Below are 21,814 nucleotides of genomic sequence, written 5' to 3' on the forward strand. Positions count from 1 at the left end.
TATTAGTGCTTACTTTATTGCAGTAAAGAGAATTAGAAAAATTACATAGCTACTGAAAATATCGCGAATGAAATAAAAAATTGTTAAAATAAATAATATACGATATATGCTTAAAGGTGAGACCAGACGAGTGCAATTTTGTAACTTGTGAGTCGTGTTTTTTTAGTCTCGTAGTTTATGTTCGACTCAAATTTGGTTGGGGCGTCAGACGAACGTAATTTATTCAGTTGCTTTTAAGCGTTTATTTGGGGCATGTGTGGTATAGTATAATGGATTCATTAAACATAATGTCCTTAGATGATGTTAAACAAAGAAAAAGAAGCGGGCTACATCCACTCAAAATAGATATATGGGCCATTTCATATGAAAGCTTATATGAACATCTAGATCAATTTGTAAAACATTACCACATGCCAATAAATGTTTCCCTCGCCCATCCGTCCACCCACACAGGCACGCGTCATTTACACAGGGCGACCGTGAGTCGGCAGACAACTAATTTTGCATCGTCGTCGTGTGGCACAAACCGGACTTCTATAGGAAACCGAATGCAGCGTAAATTAAGCAACTCAAAAAACGCGATTTACAACTCACAAGATTACTCTCGTCTGGCTTCACCTTAAAATAGTAGAGAAAAAATATATCAAACTTTATATAGTAGGTGAAAAGAATGACAAAGAGGGCCGCGCCCTAGGCGATCGTGCCAGGGAAGCAGGCAGCGTTTCTCCTTTGGAAAGCTAAAGTTATTATTGTGTTATTGAATAAGTGAACATTAGATGAAATGGTTGAATGCGCTTGACACGTGAATAAGTAAATATCACGTGATGATTTTGCGCAATCCTCTCTCTTTTGCACCGTAAGTTATCTTGTTATTTTTCTATGCAAAATGTTTACTCACGTTTCACTCATAAGTGCTACTAGCGCTTTACCATCCGACTGCTAATAAAAGAAATAACAAGCTGCAACAACGGAGAGGACTTTCTACTCGTAAGAAAATAATAGTAATACCACAAGTACAATTGACTGCCGTTGTCATTTTTGTTATCTATATAATTTGTAATATCTGTCTATGTAATTTGCAAGAGATAGCTTATTCATTTAGTTACATTTAATAATACATTTACAATAGAAGCATAATGTGCATATTTGTATAAGTAATAGGTATTATTTTACTTACCTAATTGACTTACAAGTTCACGAATATCGTTCACTAATAAATCCAACTTGTATGAAGATACATCGTCCGGTCTTTCTGAATCTCCATAGCCTCGCATGTCAATTGCTATGCACCTGGAATATGAAATAAGAATTAAAAGAAATTACTAAAATACTCCATTTTAAAATTGAATCGAGACTTGGGTGAACCACCTTATTAGAAGTCATTAAAATCTGTGTAAGGACAATTGAAAGCGAAGCATGTGAGCTAAGAGAATCGAGGATAGCTTTGATCACACAACTGATGTTACATTCTAGCAGAATGTTTAAGGAAAATACAATGGACAGGATAATAATACGCTCTTGTCCGCTGACGTTCAAGCCCCTAACAAAATTTAACATTACGCTGTAGATATTTCAATACTCAATACTCAATATATTTATTGTCTTCATATGAAATTCAAATAATGTTTCACATATGAGCCCTGTGTTAGGGATAACAACAAGAGCAGAGGCAGGCCGAGGCTTAGATTAGTCAATTCAATTGTTCACTATCAATATATGTATAATAAAAGTATATCACTGAGAAAATTCCGATTAAATTAAATTGCAATATAATTAATATGAATATATAATAGAACATAATTCAAGATTTATTTATTATGTCTTAATTTAATTATTAAAATTTATTACAATATTATATTTTGTCATTAAAGTATTCACTTAAATTGTAGTGACATTTATTAATTAGGTATAATTTTATTATATTTATTTAATTCATTCAAGTAACAGGATGAAGAAGTCGTGCTTCCACAGTCGCAGTGACATAAATTTCACAAATTTCATATATCTGTAGTTTCACAAGCCCACTTAAAATCCGAATGCAACAATACTCGCATTACTGCTTGGCGTAGACATGAGCGCCGATAATAGGCCAAATTTTTATCAATTCGATCAGGCGCTCCGATCGTACAAACGCGCACGCTTCCAAATTGTGTATGCGTAGTGAAAATGGCGACGCCAAAAATTGACAAATAAATTTTTTAAACAAAACATCTTTAAATATAAAATCACTAACTAACTTTTGTCACCTATCGATGTCACCTCTGCTGAGGCCCGACGGCACGCTGACCTATACTGCAGATGACAAGGCAAATCTTTTTGCCTCACTCTTTGCAAAGAGTTCGCGTCTGGATCTAATCTTACTACATACGCCAAAAACAGGTACTTAGAACTCTGCAGAATCTAGACGTGAATAAAGCTAGCGGGCCAATTGGATTTCCAGCACTAGTCCTACGTAACTTTGCGCCTGAGTTGTCTCCTGTTCTCACACGCCTACGCCTGTACCGCCTCTCATTTGAGACTGGTGTAGTTCGCAGGTCGTGGAAGCTTGCAAACGTGCAACCAGTGCCGAAAAAGGGAAGCAGAGCTGACTCTGTCAACTATAGACCTATCTCAGTCACTTCCATACTCTGCAAGACTATGGAACGTGTACTCAACAACCATCTCTTGTCGTACCTTGAAGACAACGACCTCCTCAGTGATTACGGATTCCGACGAGGGCGATCAACTGGGGATCTTCTTGTGTATGCCTGTCGCATATGGTGCGAGGCTATAGAAAAGCAAGGTGACACAAATTCAAAGACACTTGCAGTGTCTTTGGATATTTCTAAAGCCTTTGACAGGGTCTGGCACGCAAACCTTTTAAGTAAGCTTCCCTCTTATGGGTTTCCGAGTGACCTTTGCATTTGAATCTCGGAGTGGTCTTAGAAGGCTACTCTTCCGAACATATGGCGATAGATTCCTCAGGGTTCCATACTGTCTGCAACTCTCTTTCCGCTGCATATCAATAATATGTAAATTCCAGGTACCTTTGCGTATGCTCACGATAACACAGTTGTAGATAGGTACTTGACCAATGCAAGGGTCAGTGGAGAGGAAATCCAGTCTTGTCGAGAGTCCATGGTTAGCCGTTTGGATTTGACATTCAAAGCTGTCTCCGATTGGGGCGATGCCAAATTTAAAGTTATCAAAACTCAGGCGTGTCTATTCTCTACAAAACGGAGTCCCTTTGGGCTGAGTCCGACGTTTCGTGATATATCTATCCATACCGATAGCCGACTGTCTCCAGCTAATTGGAATGGATCAGTCGTCCAATTTGTACTTCGGCAGATACATTGAATCCATGGCCAAACGTGCAGCAAGGAAGCTTGGGATCCTTTCCAGGGTGAGGCGATACTTCACACCGGGACAAGCACCATAGCTTTCTACGTTAAGTGGCACAAGCACGAGACAAGTGGCAAGAGGCTTAACACTTAACTTGACTTAAGGTACACCTTACTACAAGGCGCACCACTTGTTCGTCCCATCACTTGATATAAAAAATGTAATGAATGCGTAAACAATTTATTTTGGCCTCAAAAATATATTTACATAAAAAATCATATGTTTGGATAGAAAATGTCAATTATCTAAAATTTGTCTTAATTCGTTCATGGACAGTAACAACGTTTACCGTAAAATTAAATATTAGAATATGACAGTACGGGGTACTCAGTTTCGCTATATGGTTCTCAAAGAAATCAACTATGGGCTTCCTTCACAGTGCGATTTCCAAGTGCTTTCTGTGTAATTACCACCTACTGCTTTTTCATAGAGAAGTATCAACAACGTACTGAGAAAATTCAATGATTTACTTACATTGAACATTTTATATTGAATCAATATTATATGGCAGGATAAGTACTGACGTCTTTGTGTGGGCCGTTCTATTTAAATACTGGCCATGAAAGGGTTAATTGGTATTATAAACCTATTTAGACAATTCCTTTAAAAATATAGGTACCGAATTAATTGCCAGTGTATATATATATTACTCTACTAAATTATTCAACAAGGTTTTCAATACACAGTAAAACTTAACCATATGCTATTTATAATTATGTTAAAGTTGACCAAATCCCGTGCACATCCTCTTATTATATAAGTTGCCCTTTGCACTTGGTGCAAACCGGACACACTCAATCGATTTTGATGTGTGTAGAGTATATATAAAGCTACAAGTTCTTACTCACTTAGATAAATGGCTCGCATACCTCCCGATACCTATGGAACGCATACTTCCCGATATGGTGGAAAAAAGATATTTATACCGTTGTACGCGGATAGGTTTCAAAGTAAAGGGAAAAATACGAAATTATCTGAATGTGGAAAATAAAAAGAAGTGATCTCTGATTTGCGCACTTTTATGGGGAACACCCTGGCCAATTTCCACCGGAATTAACAATGTTCGAAATTCAAATTTAAAAATCCGAATTTTTCTTTTTTAAATTTATTATAAAAATCGATAGATACCTAATGTATGTATTGGAAACTTTAATTGGTGTGCATTCATTTAAAGTGGTATAAATGTATTGGAGCATTTAACGTTAAAGTATTAGATATTTATAATTTTATTTTTTAAAAAAATTGATATCTTTTTACTCATTAGGTAACGTACTTTCGATGTCAGTTTAAAGGTTTTTTATATCTCTTATATTTACGGAATGATCGTCTGGGAATACGCTTGATTATTACACCCTATACAGGGTATACTACACTTTATTTTCGTTACATATTTTTGAAGGCCAGATAATATACATTGAACATTAATGATAAATGACCTGAAATAGACTGTAAGATTCATTTTTAGTTATACAAATGAAGAACACTTTATTTAGTCAATTTTGGAGAACATTTTTGTTAACTTGCTTGGTATATTGTTAAGAAGTAAATGTTATTATAAACAGGGAAATAAAATAAAACTATGAAGTTCTGAATTCAAATTATTATAAATGACAATTCTAATTACTAGACAATGACAAGACATGATTTGTATTCGTGTACATTCGGAAATCCGAAGGTCGCCGACAGATATTATAAATTAGCCATTGACTTACAAATAAATGGACGACGGGTCTAATACAAAAACCACGAAAAAAATGTCCCAAGTCAACCTATTCCAAATTTAAATTGTAATGTCATCGCAGTATCGCGCTGTCAGTCGAACAAATGAAGACTAAAGCGGAGTTTGGCGCTCTGTATACGATTTTAGCGCCTTACAAGTGCGGACACTTTTTAGCGCGGACCCGACGTCCATATAATTGTAAGTCAATGAAATTAGCTCTACGTTTTGATTATACGTTAATCCGAATTAAATTTGTCTCATAAAAAAGTTTTACACCTAATTTACTCACCAATAGTCCTTTTGAAATTCAAGAATCTGATGTCGCCAAGAATACCAGAACTCAGGGAAACCATGGACGAAGATCATCAAAGGCTTGGAAGGATCTCCGCTCTCCACATAATGTAGTTTTATGTTCTAAAGATATAACAATTATATAACTAAGTATAAACGAGCATCGGTTAGTCCCAGGAAATGCATATATATATCTGCAATTTTCTATTATAAAGTACATTTGTGACTGTTTAGTAGCAGTACATCTGGCTAAGACTCAATTTACATTATCTTTTGTGTAACGGACGTAAAAACTAGATACGAGTCAGAAAAACAGGTCTTCCTGAGAATTGCTACAGCTACCGTATAGTATTTTCTACAATTTCTTTACAAAAAATCTCTTCCATTTCCTTCCGCAACAATATAATTACAAACTTATAGTGAAGGTGAAATGTGAAGTCTCCAACCAATTGGGCCCTGGAGACTCTTAAACAGTACCAATAAAGATAATTATAATGCCAATAACAATACCTCCAATGAACACTACGCCAACTTTATTTTTGGTGATTTTCTGTTATTTCTGTAAACTGCCATGTTTATTTACTAATATTACGCCCAAATTTTGTGCTAAAGAAAATATAAAGAAACAAAAAACAAAATTAAAAAAAACACAATATAAAAACAGAACAGGTCCAAAAATTAAATCATCGCAGTTTTCATTAGAGATATGGATGTTGATACACGTATAATAGAATAGTTAATACGATACATTATGCCACAGTTTCTTTTTTCAGGCTATTTAGCAGTGTGCCGCTGATGGCCTTGAATGCTCTACGAGGCAAAAAAGCGAACTCAAAGGCTCTTAACCCCTATTGTAAGCTTGCATAGGCGTCCAGGTAGGCACTGAATAGTCTTTGTTTTATATCTATACGCGAACGTGCGCCTGGTGGTTAGCAACACGCATACCCATACATAACAGTTGCACTGCCGCTCAGAGTTTTAAATAGCAAAGATCTGAAGGGCATTACCAATACGCCTGTCACCTTGAAACATACATTGAGGAACACTGGCTCTCATGTCAGGCTATCCTACTTTGAGAGTCAGGGAATATATCTGTAATGTTCTAACTTTACGCTAGATTTAATGTCTTTACTGTGAACTAACGCTTGGAAATAAACATTATTATTATTATACATAGTTCTGGCCTGTGTATTCTAGGAAGTACTCCAGAGTGAATTCCATTGCTCTGGTACCCATAATAAAAGAATTCTATAATTCACTTGATTCTTTTTCTTAGGACACCAAGTGACGGAACGAACAAGTCGTGCGCCTGCTGATAAACGACACGCAGTTGCAGTGCCACTCAGAGTTTTAAGTCACAAAGATCTGACGGGCACTGCCACTTCGCCCGTCACCCTGAGACATAAATTGACAAGTCCCATGTGCCTGTAATTTCACCAGCTTCCTTACCCTTCAAAGCCGTAACGCAGTAATTCTCACATTTGTGCTTATATATATCTTGCTTATCTGATCTTTGTGATTTAAAGCTCTGAGTGGCACTGCAACTGTTGACAGGCGTGTAGCTTACCAGGCACACGACTTGTACGTCCTGTCACTTGATATTATATAAAAGGAAACTCTTTCACAAGGAACTCTATTGATAATAAAATAGATTGATTTTTTTTTGTTTCTCTGCGTTACACAAACGCATACAGAGAGCTGCAAGAATTAAATTTCTACGAGGCTGCGTATGTACACGCATTAATGAACAGTGCATCGTGCACATTTCATCAAAGGATTGAAAGTTATTCGGTTACGTGCGATCGTGACGTTGAAATCGTTATTTGCTAGTGCACAAGAAAAACTTTCCGCTTTCTGGTTCCAACCACTATGTTCTTCCTGATTGTAGCCGACTTAGGGTTGCCGATAAGATTTATAATTTCTCTTTATAAACGACGTTTGGTACACGATTGTCTAGACAAGACTGTTTATGCTTCTAGATTCATAAGTATTAAAATAGATACATGTAAACGAAATGTAGAGTACCTGACATTTTTTAAAGGAAATGGATTATTTGCACATTTTAAAAGAATTTGAAAGTAAAACAAGTTTTTCATACAATTTAATTATATGTAATATCCACGTAGTTATATATTATAAAACCAAGACTTACAGTGAACAAGCATTATGTAATTATAATATGTGCGTATTCACGTACATACAAAACAATTTTATTTACCATAACCATTTAACCAGAATAAAACTGTAAATAGGTTTATTTGTGTATAATAAGCATACATTTATTTTTATATTACGTATTTATTACATTGTTAAACTACTTGCAATCGAACATCAGGTAACCGTTAACAATTACGACTATTCAGCAGGGCTAGTTGTTATTTATTTTTAATAATAATAATAATAAATAACATGCCAGAAAACCACATCAATTGCCTGGCCTCAAACTAGGGAATTCCCTGTACTATGAGTACTAGAGCCCCAGATACACCCAGACCAGAACCAATTTAGAAACCATCATTTCCCAAATCGGTCCTACCGGGAACTGAAACCAGGACCTCCTCGTCAAGCGCCCATGATATAAGCCGTTGGGCCACCGAGATCGTCAAAAACTATATAATAAATAATATTACCTACTTATGACCACCTACTACCATTATTGTTTACTACACCAAATACCTAATATATAAGTACCCTGTATTTCGATGTAAAACATTATAAAAAATAATACGATGATTAGATTTAATAAGTATGGTTGGAAGACGTAGTTACGAGGGGTCAAAATTTTACAATGTTTTCCTTACAAGAAACCTTGAAACTTTACTTACTCGTCAAAAATAGTTTGTAAGTTTTATTGAATGTCACGATGTTTGACCACTATGATACTCAATTATTTTTGTGAAGTTACTCCTCTAGTTTGTTATAATTATTAATACAAAGATCGAACACTTAGAAAAAATTCCTTCGATCCAGGTAGATTCGAACCAACGTCTTCCGGCAAACCGGACCAGACGCTATGCTAACTAAGGCACGGAACGAACTTACGGACCTTACGAATTTTTCTGTGCTTGTTTTCTGTACTTACATTAACTTTAATATATTTGTGTGTTCCATATTTAGGGTCAGTCAGACACGGGGGTGGCTCCAATCTCAACTTGAGAGCGAACGGATCCCCGAAAGGATTCTTCATATAGTTGAAGGCGAACATCAATAGAACACATACATTATAATATAAAGTTAGAAAATTCGCTACTATGAACCGATATATGTACGTTTGGACGCTCATTGTGAGAAACGACGTCCGCAGAACTCGGCTGTTTTCGCCTGACTGGCGTACAGACTAAAAACTTCACTGTTCAATATACAGCGAGGATATACAGTGATATACAACTTGTTCACGTTCTTATTGTACGTACACTTATCCTGCGAGAAATCGCTGTCGCATATTAAGTAACAATTCCGCTCATTCATAAAAGTGTTTAAAAAAGTGTAGTGTATAGAAAATAATAACTCAAAGACGTTAAAATAACGTGTTCTTAGGTTCTCGCGATTGTTACATATAGGAAATGAAACTATTTTTCTGGATTTAAATCGCGTATATTTGTTTTTTCAAACAAACCGACGTTTCGGGCGCTTTACAGGTCCCATGTCAACCGTGACCATGGAATGATATTAAATCTGGAAAAATAGTTTCATTTCCTAGGTTAAAATAAAATATGTGACCGGTCTTAAACAATTTATTTTACATAAGTATGAGTTCATAAAAATGTACATTATAAATATATTGAATACATTTGACTACATAAATGAGAGCTCTATTTTTGCTTTGTCCTTTCGTACAACTACTTCTTTATTTATCTGACGTAATGACCTTGCAAAGAACGTCTGGAATTAAAGACGGATCAACACGCGCTTCAAAATTACCTTAACACAAACAATATTACGAAAATATACCATTTTACGATTTTACTCAGTCTAACAATACAGACTAGAAAGATAAATTAATTTTTTTTTCACCGACTTCAAAAACGGACGTTCTCAATTCGACTATATTTTTTGTGCGTATGTTACATAATTATTCCGTGATTTGTGCACCGATTTTGATGATTCTTTTTTATTGGAAAGGGCATACCTCTCCAGTGGTCCCATTCAAATTTAAAGAAAATGCTCCACCTCTAATGGTGGCGAATTAGGGGTTGAATCTGGTTTATTGAATTTAATCCACATTCCGTTAATAAATTTTAATAAAACTTGCCACATAGATGTAATTCCACAAACTGTTGAGGTCGGTTTTAATTTAAAAAAAAAGTTAAAATTTCTTATTAATATATATTTATCGTTAGGTTATATACCTCTGTAGTGAATAGATAAAAAGAGGTCTCTACATGTAAGTAACTACAATACGTATTGTACAGATTGCAAACAAACTCTTGTACAATATTTAGGACGCACAATTCAAAAAGTTCACTAAAAACATGAAAAAGCCTTAAAGATTGTGTTTCGCGAGGAACTCTCTTATTAGCTTATTAACAATATCCGGATCTTCTTGTTGTACAATATGACGGCATCCTTTGAGGACGACGGACTCAATGTGCTTGTATTCTTTCTTCATGCTGTCAAGGAGAGTCATACCTAATGCATTGTCATGTTCAGCCATGGCATGGAGGAAAGGGATGTTCAAATCGCAACGCTTTTTTTCAGGTACGATGAATACGAAGTTCGCTCGATAATAATTAATAGGAGGCGTCAACGTGTCTGAAAAGATTTTAATTAAAATGAAGCAACTAATACAAAAGGCGTGAATCATCATCTACTTTAGAATAGCATAGACATTTATTGCAACGCCACAACACATATATACAACAAAAAATACTGATAACTCTAAACAATAAAAATAATTAATAAACAAAATAAAAATACAAAAAAAAAACATAAAATAGGACAAAACAGACAAAAAACAAAAAAAAACAAAATATAACGACTACAGCATGTTGTACTGTCATTTGTGCGTTTGTGGCGTACGCAAAGGACTTTATTAAGCTTATGCCACAGCCATAATTGACTGTGACGCTGGTTTTCAATGAGCCCTGAGTCAGAACTTTCTTAGCCACTTTCTCCTAGATCCAAAACGTGGAACTATGTACAGGCCTACCGTTTAACTGAGTTGGTTCCTAAGTTAGCTGCGCGGTGCGGAAGGAGTAACAGTTTACGTAACAGTTATGTCGCGCTGGACACAAGATACTTTCAATAAGATTTTTCTGACGATGTTCAATAATAAATTGATTGAAAAAAGTCCTACCAAATTAGTCAATTGTTGTTATGTGCAACGATCATTGACTTACAAATAAATGGACGACGGGTCTAATACAAAAACCACGAAAAAAATGTCCCAAGTCAGCCTATTCGAAATTTAAATTGTTATGTCATCGCAGTATCGCGCTGTCCATAGAACAAATGAAGACTAAAGCGGAGTATCGCGCTCTGTATACGATTTTAGCGCCTTACAAGTGCGGACACTTTTTAGCGCGGACCCGACGTCCATATAATTGTAAGTCAATGGCAACGATAATAAAAAAAACTATTTCATTGATAATTTAATGAATAGACAAGCCATTTGGCACTTTTTCCAATCAACTTGGTGATGCAATTATAGGCACATGGGACTTGTCAACTTATGCCTCAGGGTGACGGGCGCAGTGACACTGCCCCTCAGATCTTTGCGATTTAAAGCTCTGAGCTGTTCTGCAACTGTTAAGGACAGGCATGTAACCACCAGATGCACGATTTGTTTGTCCCGTCACTTGATATTATAAAAAAATACAAGTGTTTTTTTTTTATGAAATTGAATATCTAAATCAGGCATATTTGCTTCTTCAGACAAACCAGCGTTTGGAGTTCTTCACAGGTGTAACGATCACGGCTGAACGAGATGACTATAAAGCAGTAAACTACCCTATTCTGATTTAAAGGTTGTTACAGAACTTATTAATTTGAATACCTTATTTCGATACCTCCAATAAACAGTACGCCAACTTTATTTCTTGGTTATTGGCTGTTATTTTTGTAAACAGTTTAAATTACTTACTAATATTATGCTTCTCGAATTTTGTGAAAAAAAAAACAATAAACAAAATTTTAAAAGAACAAGTGTTTTGAAAAAACAATAAACAAAACAAATAACACAACAAAAACAGAGCAGGTCCATAAATGAAGTTGGCGTAGTGTTCATTGTAGGTATCGATTTTTTATTTACCAATGTTCAGGTTGCGCTACATACGATTTACAAAATATTTTATTTAACAATGTGATTATTTTTACTAAATGACATTTATATGAACAATATAAAGATAATACGATTTAGATCCAAAAAAATTAGTTTTATTTCCAATGTATAGTACTCGCGAAAATCTAAGAACTTTCTATGTACTTGAAATCTTTTGTATGTAAACTTTCATGAAACGAGTGCCTTTATCATAGTTCATTGTATCAAAGTTTTACTGAAACATTGTAGTCTATTGACCTTCCACGAACTTTCCTATGATATGATTGGTATCATTAACGTATTTGACAGTTAATTTGTCGTTTCTAAATTTGTAGCCTTAGCTTCTTTTTAACCGACTTCAAAAAAGGAGGAGGTTCTCAATTCGAACAACAACTCTGATATTTGTGAAGGAACGGTTTCGACAATTCTTTTCTTGTTAGAAACAGGATATTTCTACAGACCCATGTAAATTTGTAAAAAGTATTCTATTTTTAAGGATGGGAAATTAGGGTTCCACCCACTTTCCGTTAACCTATTTTAATAAAACTAGGTAGTAATTTACACAAATTTATGAAATGACTATTTATTAAATAAAATAAAATAGCTGAACGGGTACTATGCTGGACTGCCACGCAAAGGTACCGGGTTCGATTTCTGATCCGGGAGAAATATTTGTATGACGTATACTTATTTCTCTCGTGAGTTTGGGTGTCTGTGTGTGTGTACATGCCACCCGCAATATAAGGTTTCTCTACTGTGGGTATATATATGAAACATTTTCTTTGAATTTCTTTTTTAAATCCAGAAAGATCGAAGGAATTTTTCTTAGTGTGCGATCCTTGTATTAATAATTATAACAAACTAGGGGAATAATTATATTAAAAAAAATAACAACATCGTGATATTATTTGCCGTTTCGACTTTACAGATATATATGGTATTTACAAAGTGTCCCACTTCTGAAAAAATGGATAAAACGTCATAAACCTTTTTTATTTCTCCATTGTCGATTATACAGGCTTATTTTTAAAATACTAACAACATATGATAAAACAAATAATAATAGTTTATTAATTTTAATTTATCATATATAAATATATGATAAAACATAATAAACTGACTAAAAATTATCTTTTAGGTTTTTGTTGTACCATCTGACAGTTTTAACAGACTTTTTTGTATGTTACGCGATAACTTGTGAACCGATTTAGATGATTCTTTTTTGTTGGAAAGAGGGTACCTCAGTAGTAGTCCCATTTAAATTTAAAGAAAATATTTCACCTCTAAGGGTGGCAAACTAGGGGATGAATGACTTTTGAGGTCGGTTTGTTCAGTACTCTGAGAGTCGTATTCCAGACCTGTACTCAATGCTCAAGTTACGATTTGAGCAGACTTGAGTATGATTTCAAGCAATGGAAATACGACCCTAATGGCAAGGACTTGAGTCTAGAACACGACTCTGAGTCTGTACAGAGATAATTAGATCTGTATATGGTAAAATAAGTTTAAACGTGCAAGCGTCCTCCGCAACGATCCCACGCCCGTCCTGCGTAGACTTATTACCGTTTAGAGCAATCTATTTATTTTTGTACGAAAGTGAAATCTCTTCAATTATTAAAAGTCATGGAACAAAAGTCGTTGTATATAATATGTTCGTAATATAGTCCTACAAAGTTGTTTTTCTTTATTTTCTTTTTTTAATAATAACGCACACGCTCAATATACAAATTACACCCAAACTCACGAGAGAAATCACAGACCACATAAATATTTCTTCCGTGAGAGACATACATGTAGAAGTAACCCTGTATATTATATAAAGCGTATACATATATATGATAGGTACTTACATAGTTTTCCAAACCAATATTTGTAGCACTCGACGTCCTTTTCAGTAACAGTGTTCTTTCCCGAATTTAGGAACATTAAGTCAAATAGCGCCAGATATTTTAATTGAAATAATTTTTCTGACAGCCACGGCAAACGCATATGAAACACGTACCTGAAAACATACGTCACATTCAAAATACTTAATTACAACTTTGTGTTTCCATGCATACCGTGGTAGTCTAATGGTTTGACCTAACGCATCTCAAACAGACGTCGTGAGTTCCAATCTGAGGTTTTCCGAATATAAGTACGAAAATTTATTTGAATCGTCCTCTATTACATCATCTACTGAATGTCCGTAATAAAATGGACTTGTTTCGTCAGCAAACAATGTTATATCACCTTTTAACCCAATTTCTTTGATGCTATCGAGCCTTGAGGCACGCCGAAGGTAACCAAGTCGTTGTTTATATTGGGTGTTCCTGCTCAACAATGAGGTTTTTGATTTACACCTAAGCAAATTAATTTAGTAGCCTTAGTAGCCTAATTGTTCGACCTACCGCCTCTCAAGCAGAGACCGTGGGTTCGAATACGGGCTCGCACCTCTGAGTTTTTCGGAATTTAGGAGAGAAATTTAATTTCAAATTTACCATTAGCAATTCAATGAAGGAAAACATCATGAAGAAACCTGCGCGTCGAAGAACGTTCAAAACTCTTGGAAAACGGGTGAAATACTTAACCCTGTGCAGAGCAGCAGTGGAATGTATAAATGGCAACATCGACCTTGAAAATCATCCTGTTAACATTTTGATAGTCATATCATTCTGGTTCCTGAACTTCAAAAAATGCTTTCTTCCTTTTCTCAGTGTGCCGCTTCTCTACGAAGGTTGGCGACCATCATGACTATTCCACATTTTTCAAGCTGCCTCACGAAAGAACGTGTGCTAAGTTGGAACCAGTCTCTCAAATTCTTCAACCACAAGTATACATCAAGCCCTTTAGGTTACAGGATAAGCCAAAGAAACAGACATACTTAGGTACGCACATACTTATACATGTGGGTAGAGGTAACCCAAAAAACATTACCTCCTTATGAGGCAGTCATGATGGTAAAAATATCACATGTACACAACTTACCAGGACCTCAACATCTGTTTAGGTTCGGACCAGATTTCATTAAACCAGCTTTCCCAAGACATGCTGGCTAAAACAATGATAGCGCTGAGAGCGTCCGGGTGCACATCACGGAATCGACACGCAACAATGCCACCCCAGTCGTGAGAAACTAGGACGCATTTCTCCCGACCTGGACAAATTAACAGTTAGGCTAGAATTTCCATTACCTGGAAAATACTTACGGACTATACATACAAACAATTTTATTCGGTTTCTTCTTCCCTTACTTACTACCTGGTAGTTGATAAAAGTGTCAGAAAAAAGTCTTTGAAAAGAAACCCCTGCCACTTGTCAAATAAAATCCTATAAATTAGTTTTAAAACCTGGAAACGACATCAGTCAATATGTTGGAGTAGTCATTAATAGAAATTAGATATTTATTCCGCAACAATAGTTAAGTTAAAAATCATACCAGTTACTAGTCTCAAACTAGAGAATTCCCTGTAATTTGATTGCCAGAGTAACGACAGGATACCATTCGGAACCCCCACCAGATTCAATAGTGAAATAACCGTTTCCCTGACTGATTTAACCAGGAATCGATTTTCGGGTCAGATTTTCTCACGTATCTCCTACAGAAGTGTTGCCAATTGCAAGTCGAGATTAACCCCAGTCATGTGTTAAAGTCGCCTCACTACACCTGGTCTTGGTCTCGGTCTTGGTATTACTCAATCAGTTTTGGTCTTGCTCCAAGAATCTCGCAAGTCTTGCGAGATTACGTATCCATTGTTATATCAAATTATCATATTCTATTATTCTTACAAAAAAGTGACAACGCAACAGAGTAGATACATTTTGAATACATATTGACTGACATAAGCATAGTGAAGGTCAACTAAATGACGAATAATTAATGTACAATATTTTACTACATTTTTGCGATCAAATAAGTTGGTTATAATTTTTTGCGTAACACGCTAAACCCACGCGTGAGATCAATAAATAATACTAGTTAGCGTACATTATGGGTACAAGGAAGCGCCGAGCCGTACGTGCCGGCTCGTTAAGTTAGTTTTTCCCTTTTCGGTGTATGTTGTTCGATAATTCGCTAACTTCGTTAAGTACAATTTGTTTTTTGCTACACTTTTATCACAATTCTACTTGAGTTACGTCAGAAAAAAAACTATTTATTTCAAAATATAATCATGGACGCATTAGCTATTCGTGATAAAACAAACAACCAACTTTAGAAGAAACCGTGGTTGTGTGTTTTGGTTGATACCGATCAATATCGACGTTGATTTGAATTTGAATGCGTCAATACTTACGCCCCTTATACGAATATGACGTCTATTCGCGACGCAAAAACCTCGCACACTCATTCTTGTTTTTGCTCATATACTTGTATTGCAAGGTCAGACTTAACCTACCCAAATAACCGCTCAATGCTCCCCCAAGCCGAGCGCAACGTATTTCCCAGCGATAAAAAAAGGTTTTGCTACAATTACATATAATAAATAATAATAAATAACGCACACACTCAACATAGCTCCGCACTAGGGAAACACACACATAGACAACCACAAATTACACTCAAACTCACGAGAGCAACAAATGTAGGCCATACAAATATTTCTCTCGTCCCGGGAATCAAACCTGCAACCTCTACGTGGCAGTCCGGCATGGTAACCATTCGGCCACGGAGACAGTATGGTCTTGGTTTTGCGAAAATGCAAGAACAAGGACTGATTTGGGCAACACTACCTTACAGTGATTATACCATTCATAACATCGAGGCCGTCACAGAAGTTAGATGAAATGTTTTCTACAAAGGTTTAGTCAGGACGGCTTCTCCAAGACGTCCTACAATAGTACAGATAGTCCGTACAAGTGGTCCGGTCGTCTTTTGGCCAAAAGATAGTAGATCTAATATTGAATTTCTGTCAATCTAATAGTCTGTCTTTGTGATCAATTAGTCTGCTGGTTATCCACGGAAGCAGGACGTGACACCAATCATAAATTCGCCCGGTCAATTCTATTAACTATTTATGATATTACCTAATTGACGCACAAGGTCCCGTATGTCCTCAACCAGTAAATCCAACTTGTATGCAGATACACCATCGGGTCTCTCTGAATCTCCATAGCCCCGCATGTCAATTGCTATGCACCTGAAAAGGATTCAATTTACCCGTTGACCGACAAATCAGAAGTGTAATCATTCAACCAATCATATATCATTTTACTTCTTAAAGTGTCTAAGGGCGCTTTCAAATTAGACGCTTAAAGAAGCCCTGCAACTGTTTCGCGGTAGTCGCGCATCTATAGCGCTTCGTTCATTTTTTTACCGACTTCATAAAAAGGAAGAGGTTTTCAATTCGGCTGTATTTATTTTTATTGTATGTTACGCAATAACTCGTTTGTAAAAATAATTTGGGAACCGATTTTGATGATTCTTTTTTTTTGGAAAGAGGCTACCTCAGTAGTGGTCCCATTTAAAGGAGAAGAATCAAATATGACGTCCCGGCACAAAAGAAATCTATCTCCGAATTTTTGTTATATTAGTTAGGTAAGTAAATTCTGTATAGTTTTTGTTTTCGATATCAGTGGCTAACATATCAATATTTCCTTATGTTTTTGTTCCATATTCTTCAAAAACTATTACATGAAAGTATAATGTGACCAATAAAGGTAGGAACAACATAGTAAAATGAAGAAAACAGCAAACAAAAAATAGTTACATATTATTTTTTTGTTTTACAGCGCTTCTATAAACGTCTAAATTGAAGGCACCCTTAGGGACTCACCACACTCAATGGAAAAAAGCTTTATGTCCATGTATTAAGAGCAAAACAGGCGTTAGTTTCGTGTCAGCGCAATCCGAGCGGAAGAGAATCGCGCAACGTCATTTTCGCTCTTATTGCATAGACTTCAAGTTTTTTTTCGCCTCGAGCTTATTCTGTAGTAATAAGTGTAGTGACGAGTAATTACGAACTTAGAACTTGTACTATATCATCACTATTCTGCCCTCCTTGTCATAATTAACGGACTTCCATTTCAGTAACTTTCGAGGTATATCTTAAGTAATTTTTTGCTAATAAAAATTTCAAATCCGTTGATTTAAAAAAATAATCAATTATGTTGGCCATCTTTCGCTATTTTTCGGATAATTTTAGAATTCGCCTTTCATAAAAATTCTTGTCTTGTAAAGACAAGTAGGTAATATTTATAAAATACAGCTCTCAGGGTCGTATTCCAGAACTGTACTCAATGCTCAAGTTAGGATTCGAGCAGACCTAATGGCAAGGACTTGAGTATGATTTCTAGTGCTTTGAATCATACTCAAGTCCTAACTTGAGCATTGAGTAGAGTTCCAGAATACGACCCTCAGTGTCGTTTGTCGAGTGACTACGATGAACGTGGTGACACATCCGTCTAAACTAACTACAACAGATTGGCATTATCATGATAAAATACGACACCTTTACGATTTACAAGATGTAATGTGTGTATTTCATGAATTATTAACTTCAAACTTTCCTGCCTGTTCGAACGACCTTTTTTAACACGCTTATTACACTACCCTACCACACGCAAAATAGGCGCCTTGTCGTCGAGTTGCGGATACCAGCCCGTTGCACCAAGTACCAAAGTAAGTACACTACCCCATTTCAAGGGACCCTAACCATAATATAGGGACTCTAACTTACAAAACGTTAATAAGAAATTTAAACTTAAAAAAATAATAAGAACGGCACCCTAACTTTGAACCACGCCCACACTCAGGGCCCTTGAAATCGGGTAGTAAAATGCCAGTGGCAAATACCGCAAGGACTTTTTGGCCAACACATTACTTTACAATCCCAAATTTTCTAGAAGAAATCAGTTAATTCATTAATTTCATTGGTTTTATCACTTTATTTCTTCATTCTTAAAATTTTCAAAATACGTGACAGAATCCGTCTTTACAGCCGGCAATAATGTTTACATACCAATAATCCTTTTGAAATTCAAGAATTTGATGTCGCCACGAGTACCAGAACTCAGGAAAACCGTGCACGAAGATCATTAGTGGCTTGGTAGGGTCTCCGCTCTCCACGTAATGAAGTTTTATGTTCTAGAAAACGATAAATGTGTTGTCTGTTGTAATTTATAATTCATCGCTCAGCAAAACAGCATTTGGCTGTTTTTACGTGATATCATTGCTTCAATATATAATATTCAAAATACAACGTGAATATCGAGTTTTTAGGTTTTCGTTTTAGTTTTTTAGGAATGGTTTGTTTAAAAACAAAAACAAATATACGCGATTTAGACCCGCAAAAAAATTGTGGACGTGAATATTAATAAAAATGATGTAACCAACACACATACAATATACACATAATTCGTTGTTCATAAATTAAGAATCTATTTCTAAGCTATTGTAGCTTAAAAAATTGTGTACAATAATACTCTCCCGGACATATAACTCGAGCCACCTCGTATTTTCATTTTTAACTACAAATACAAAAATATAGTTATCATCGAAAGAAAACTTTTCCCTGGTTATAAAAATTAAAATTTTCGACAGGGACTTATGGAAATTATGTTTTTTTTATACGTAACACACGCCTATCCATGAGATTTGCTGTTCCATTAAAAGCTTTAAATCGCAACGATCTTAGGGTACTGCCACTGCGTCCGTCACCCTGAGACATAAGTTGACAAGTCTCATGTGCCTGTAATTTCACCAACACCGGAGCCCGTTACAGCTTGGCGGTAGTAATTGGTAACATGGCAGTACTTCCCTGGACGACCCCTTTCACAAGAAACTCTGCTGCTATTAGTAGCAGAGTTTTAAAACCAATTTTAAAATGGCGAAGTAGGTTTTGATCGTTTTTGATATTTGATAGTTTTTAAACGTTGTTTAAGCTTGGGATGAATATGAGGTGCATATATGCAGCTTTTTCACTGTCCTTTAAAATGAATTGAGCGTTATTGTTTGCGAAGCGACGATTTATCACTTCTATAAATTTTACATCGTTTATTATGAGTATATTATGTCGACCCTGGAAAATTAAAACATCTAACGTGCATTTGGAAAATATTACAGGAGAACGATTCAAATTATTATTCCATATAAAAACATATGGAATTAAGTTATATGGAAAAGCTGAAACTTTCTAGTTTTCCATATAACAAATAAAATTAGAGATATGATTTTTTTTCATGAAAGAATTACTTTTTAAATCGATCTCCTGTAATATATTATATCTATATTAAGGATGGTGGGCGCAGAGGCAGTGCACCTCAGATCTTTGCGATTTAAAGCTCTGAGTTTCACTGCAACTGTTATGGACAGGCGTATTATTTAGTATCAGGTGCACGACTTGTTCGTCCCATCACTTACTATCATAAAAAAATCTCCAAGCGCACGTTCAATCTTTTATCAATGTCGATCCTATAAATGATCCATATACATTTTCTGTACGGAATAAACTCAGTTGATAATAACTTGTATTTTCTATGACTCTGTCTAATAAATTAACAATAAATCATAGGAAATGAAATTATTTTTCCGGATTTAAATCGCGTATACTTGTTTTTTCTTACAAACCGACGTTTCGGGCCCTTTACAAGTCCCATGGTCACGGTTGACGGACTGAAACGTTGGTTTGTTTGAAAACACAAATATACGCGATTTAAATCCGAAAAAATAGTTTCATTTCCTATGTGTAATAAACCTAAGAACTCGATAACAATAAATCGCCAAGGTTTCCTTGCCCTCTCACGCCTCTACATTCACGTTTAATACGAAGTTCGTAGAAGTCATGGTAGATGGCACAAATATGACTGTGGAAATAGCATTCATTTTTCCAAAATTAACATTACAATAATCAATATATAACAAGAGCCTCCGAATTGTTAAGCACTTCGAAACGTGTTTGGTCATCCATAACTACAGACAAGTTTACAATTCCTTTTAGTCAAATTTAGCTTGGAACTACTTGTTTAGATGTAAACATACAAAAAAACCTGTTACTTCATTATATTCAACATTTACATATTATCATCATACAAATACTATATACTCCATAAAAATATGTTAAAAAGCTATTGATTTTGATGCAGTTTAATTTTTGAAGGTTGTTAATTTCTTGGCGGATTAAAGTTAAATAGGGGGCATATATTATAATCGGGAATCAAATAATTGTAGAATACACGACCACCAATTGAAAAATAACTTTTATTAAAAAGTCATGAAATGATGTTATCAAGTAAAATTTTATTGAAAACATTTATCACTTATCCCCTGGTGTCGTCAGTGTTTTGTAAACAGCGCAAAGAGCCATATCGAAAACAAATTCAAGAGAGCATGTTTTAGGTTGTAACCACTGTAATAAAATAATTACGTCCTTATTTAAATTCTATTTCAAACTTACAATAATTTTAAAACTTAAAATTCACTTCTCAAAAAAGGACGTAAACATTTTAAAACAATCGTGAAAAACAGTTCCCCCTGGAAAAATTTTTCAAAATGGCGCTTTCGCCTTATCTACAAAGCACTGACGATATCTCACAGTACTGTATGTATATATGTCGCAGCGATACTATCATAATTATCAACTGCTTTTATCTCTTACGATAGTAACGTCATAGTGTGAACAAAATTAAAACTAGATAACCTAAAAAATATGTTTTGAAGTGCTAATTCAATGTGGTGCAAGTTCTTGTGAACTTTTAATATCGTAATAAGACAATCTATTTCAAAATGAATAACAAATTCACATAATTCACGTTATAACTAACACACATAACTCATTACATGTTTAACAAGTTAATGACTCAATTAAGTTCATAATAATATTAGTACTTACATTTACTTTAAGATATTTATGTATTCCATAATTAGGGTCGCTAAGACACGCAGGTGGATTCAACTTTAACTTGAGTCCCAAAGGATCGCCAAAGGAGATGAGGTAAAAAAAGACATATATAAAGAAAGTGATAACATTGCTAAAGATAGTTAATAAATTTCCAACTATCAACCGGTGCGCGTACGTTACGATATTCATGGCGGCAAATTATTATAGACGTCTGACAAGCTCCGCGTTTATCTCCTTACTGGTGACTAGATACGAATCTTTTGCCCATCTTACATATTTAAAACTACTACTTACAAATGCCTTAGAACAGGATAAGAGTAGAAGCAATAGTTAAAATATACATATATA

General features: G+C 35.3%; 2 protein-coding genes across 2 annotated transcripts; both read right to left on the minus strand.

The window, feature by feature from the left end:
* Positions 1-1,169: 1,169 nt before the first annotated feature.
* LOC113235239 (epoxide hydrolase 4-like) lies at positions 1,170-8,739 on the minus strand. The gene is made up of 3 exons (XM_026470870.1): positions 8,475-8,739; positions 5,391-5,515; positions 1,170-1,290 (listed from the first exon to the last, which is right to left on the minus strand). Exons 1-3 carry the CDS (start codon positions 8,673-8,675, stop codon positions 1,170-1,172), a joined length of 447 nt encoding a protein of 148 aa, XP_026326655.1. The 5' UTR covers positions 8,676-8,739.
* A 956-nt stretch (positions 8,740-9,695) lies between these two features.
* On the minus strand, positions 9,696-21,683 carry LOC113235236 (epoxide hydrolase 4-like). Its single transcript, XM_026470868.1, has 6 exons — positions 21,458-21,683; positions 18,590-18,714; positions 16,656-16,768; positions 14,619-14,787; positions 13,502-13,653; positions 9,696-10,144 (listed from the first exon to the last, which is right to left on the minus strand). The coding sequence occupies exons 1-6, from the start codon at positions 21,653-21,655 to the stop codon at positions 9,876-9,878; spliced, it is 1,026 nt and encodes a 341-aa protein (XP_026326653.1). The 5' UTR covers positions 21,656-21,683; the 3' UTR covers positions 9,696-9,875.
* Positions 21,684-21,814: the final 131 nt, after the last annotated feature.

This window comes from Hyposmocoma kahamanoa, unplaced genomic scaffold, assembly GCF_003589595.1.
Source record: "Hyposmocoma kahamanoa isolate Upper Pololo Valley unplaced genomic scaffold, ASM358959v1 87, whole genome shotgun sequence".
Taxonomy (NCBI): domain Eukaryota; kingdom Metazoa; phylum Arthropoda; class Insecta; order Lepidoptera; family Cosmopterigidae; genus Hyposmocoma; species Hyposmocoma kahamanoa.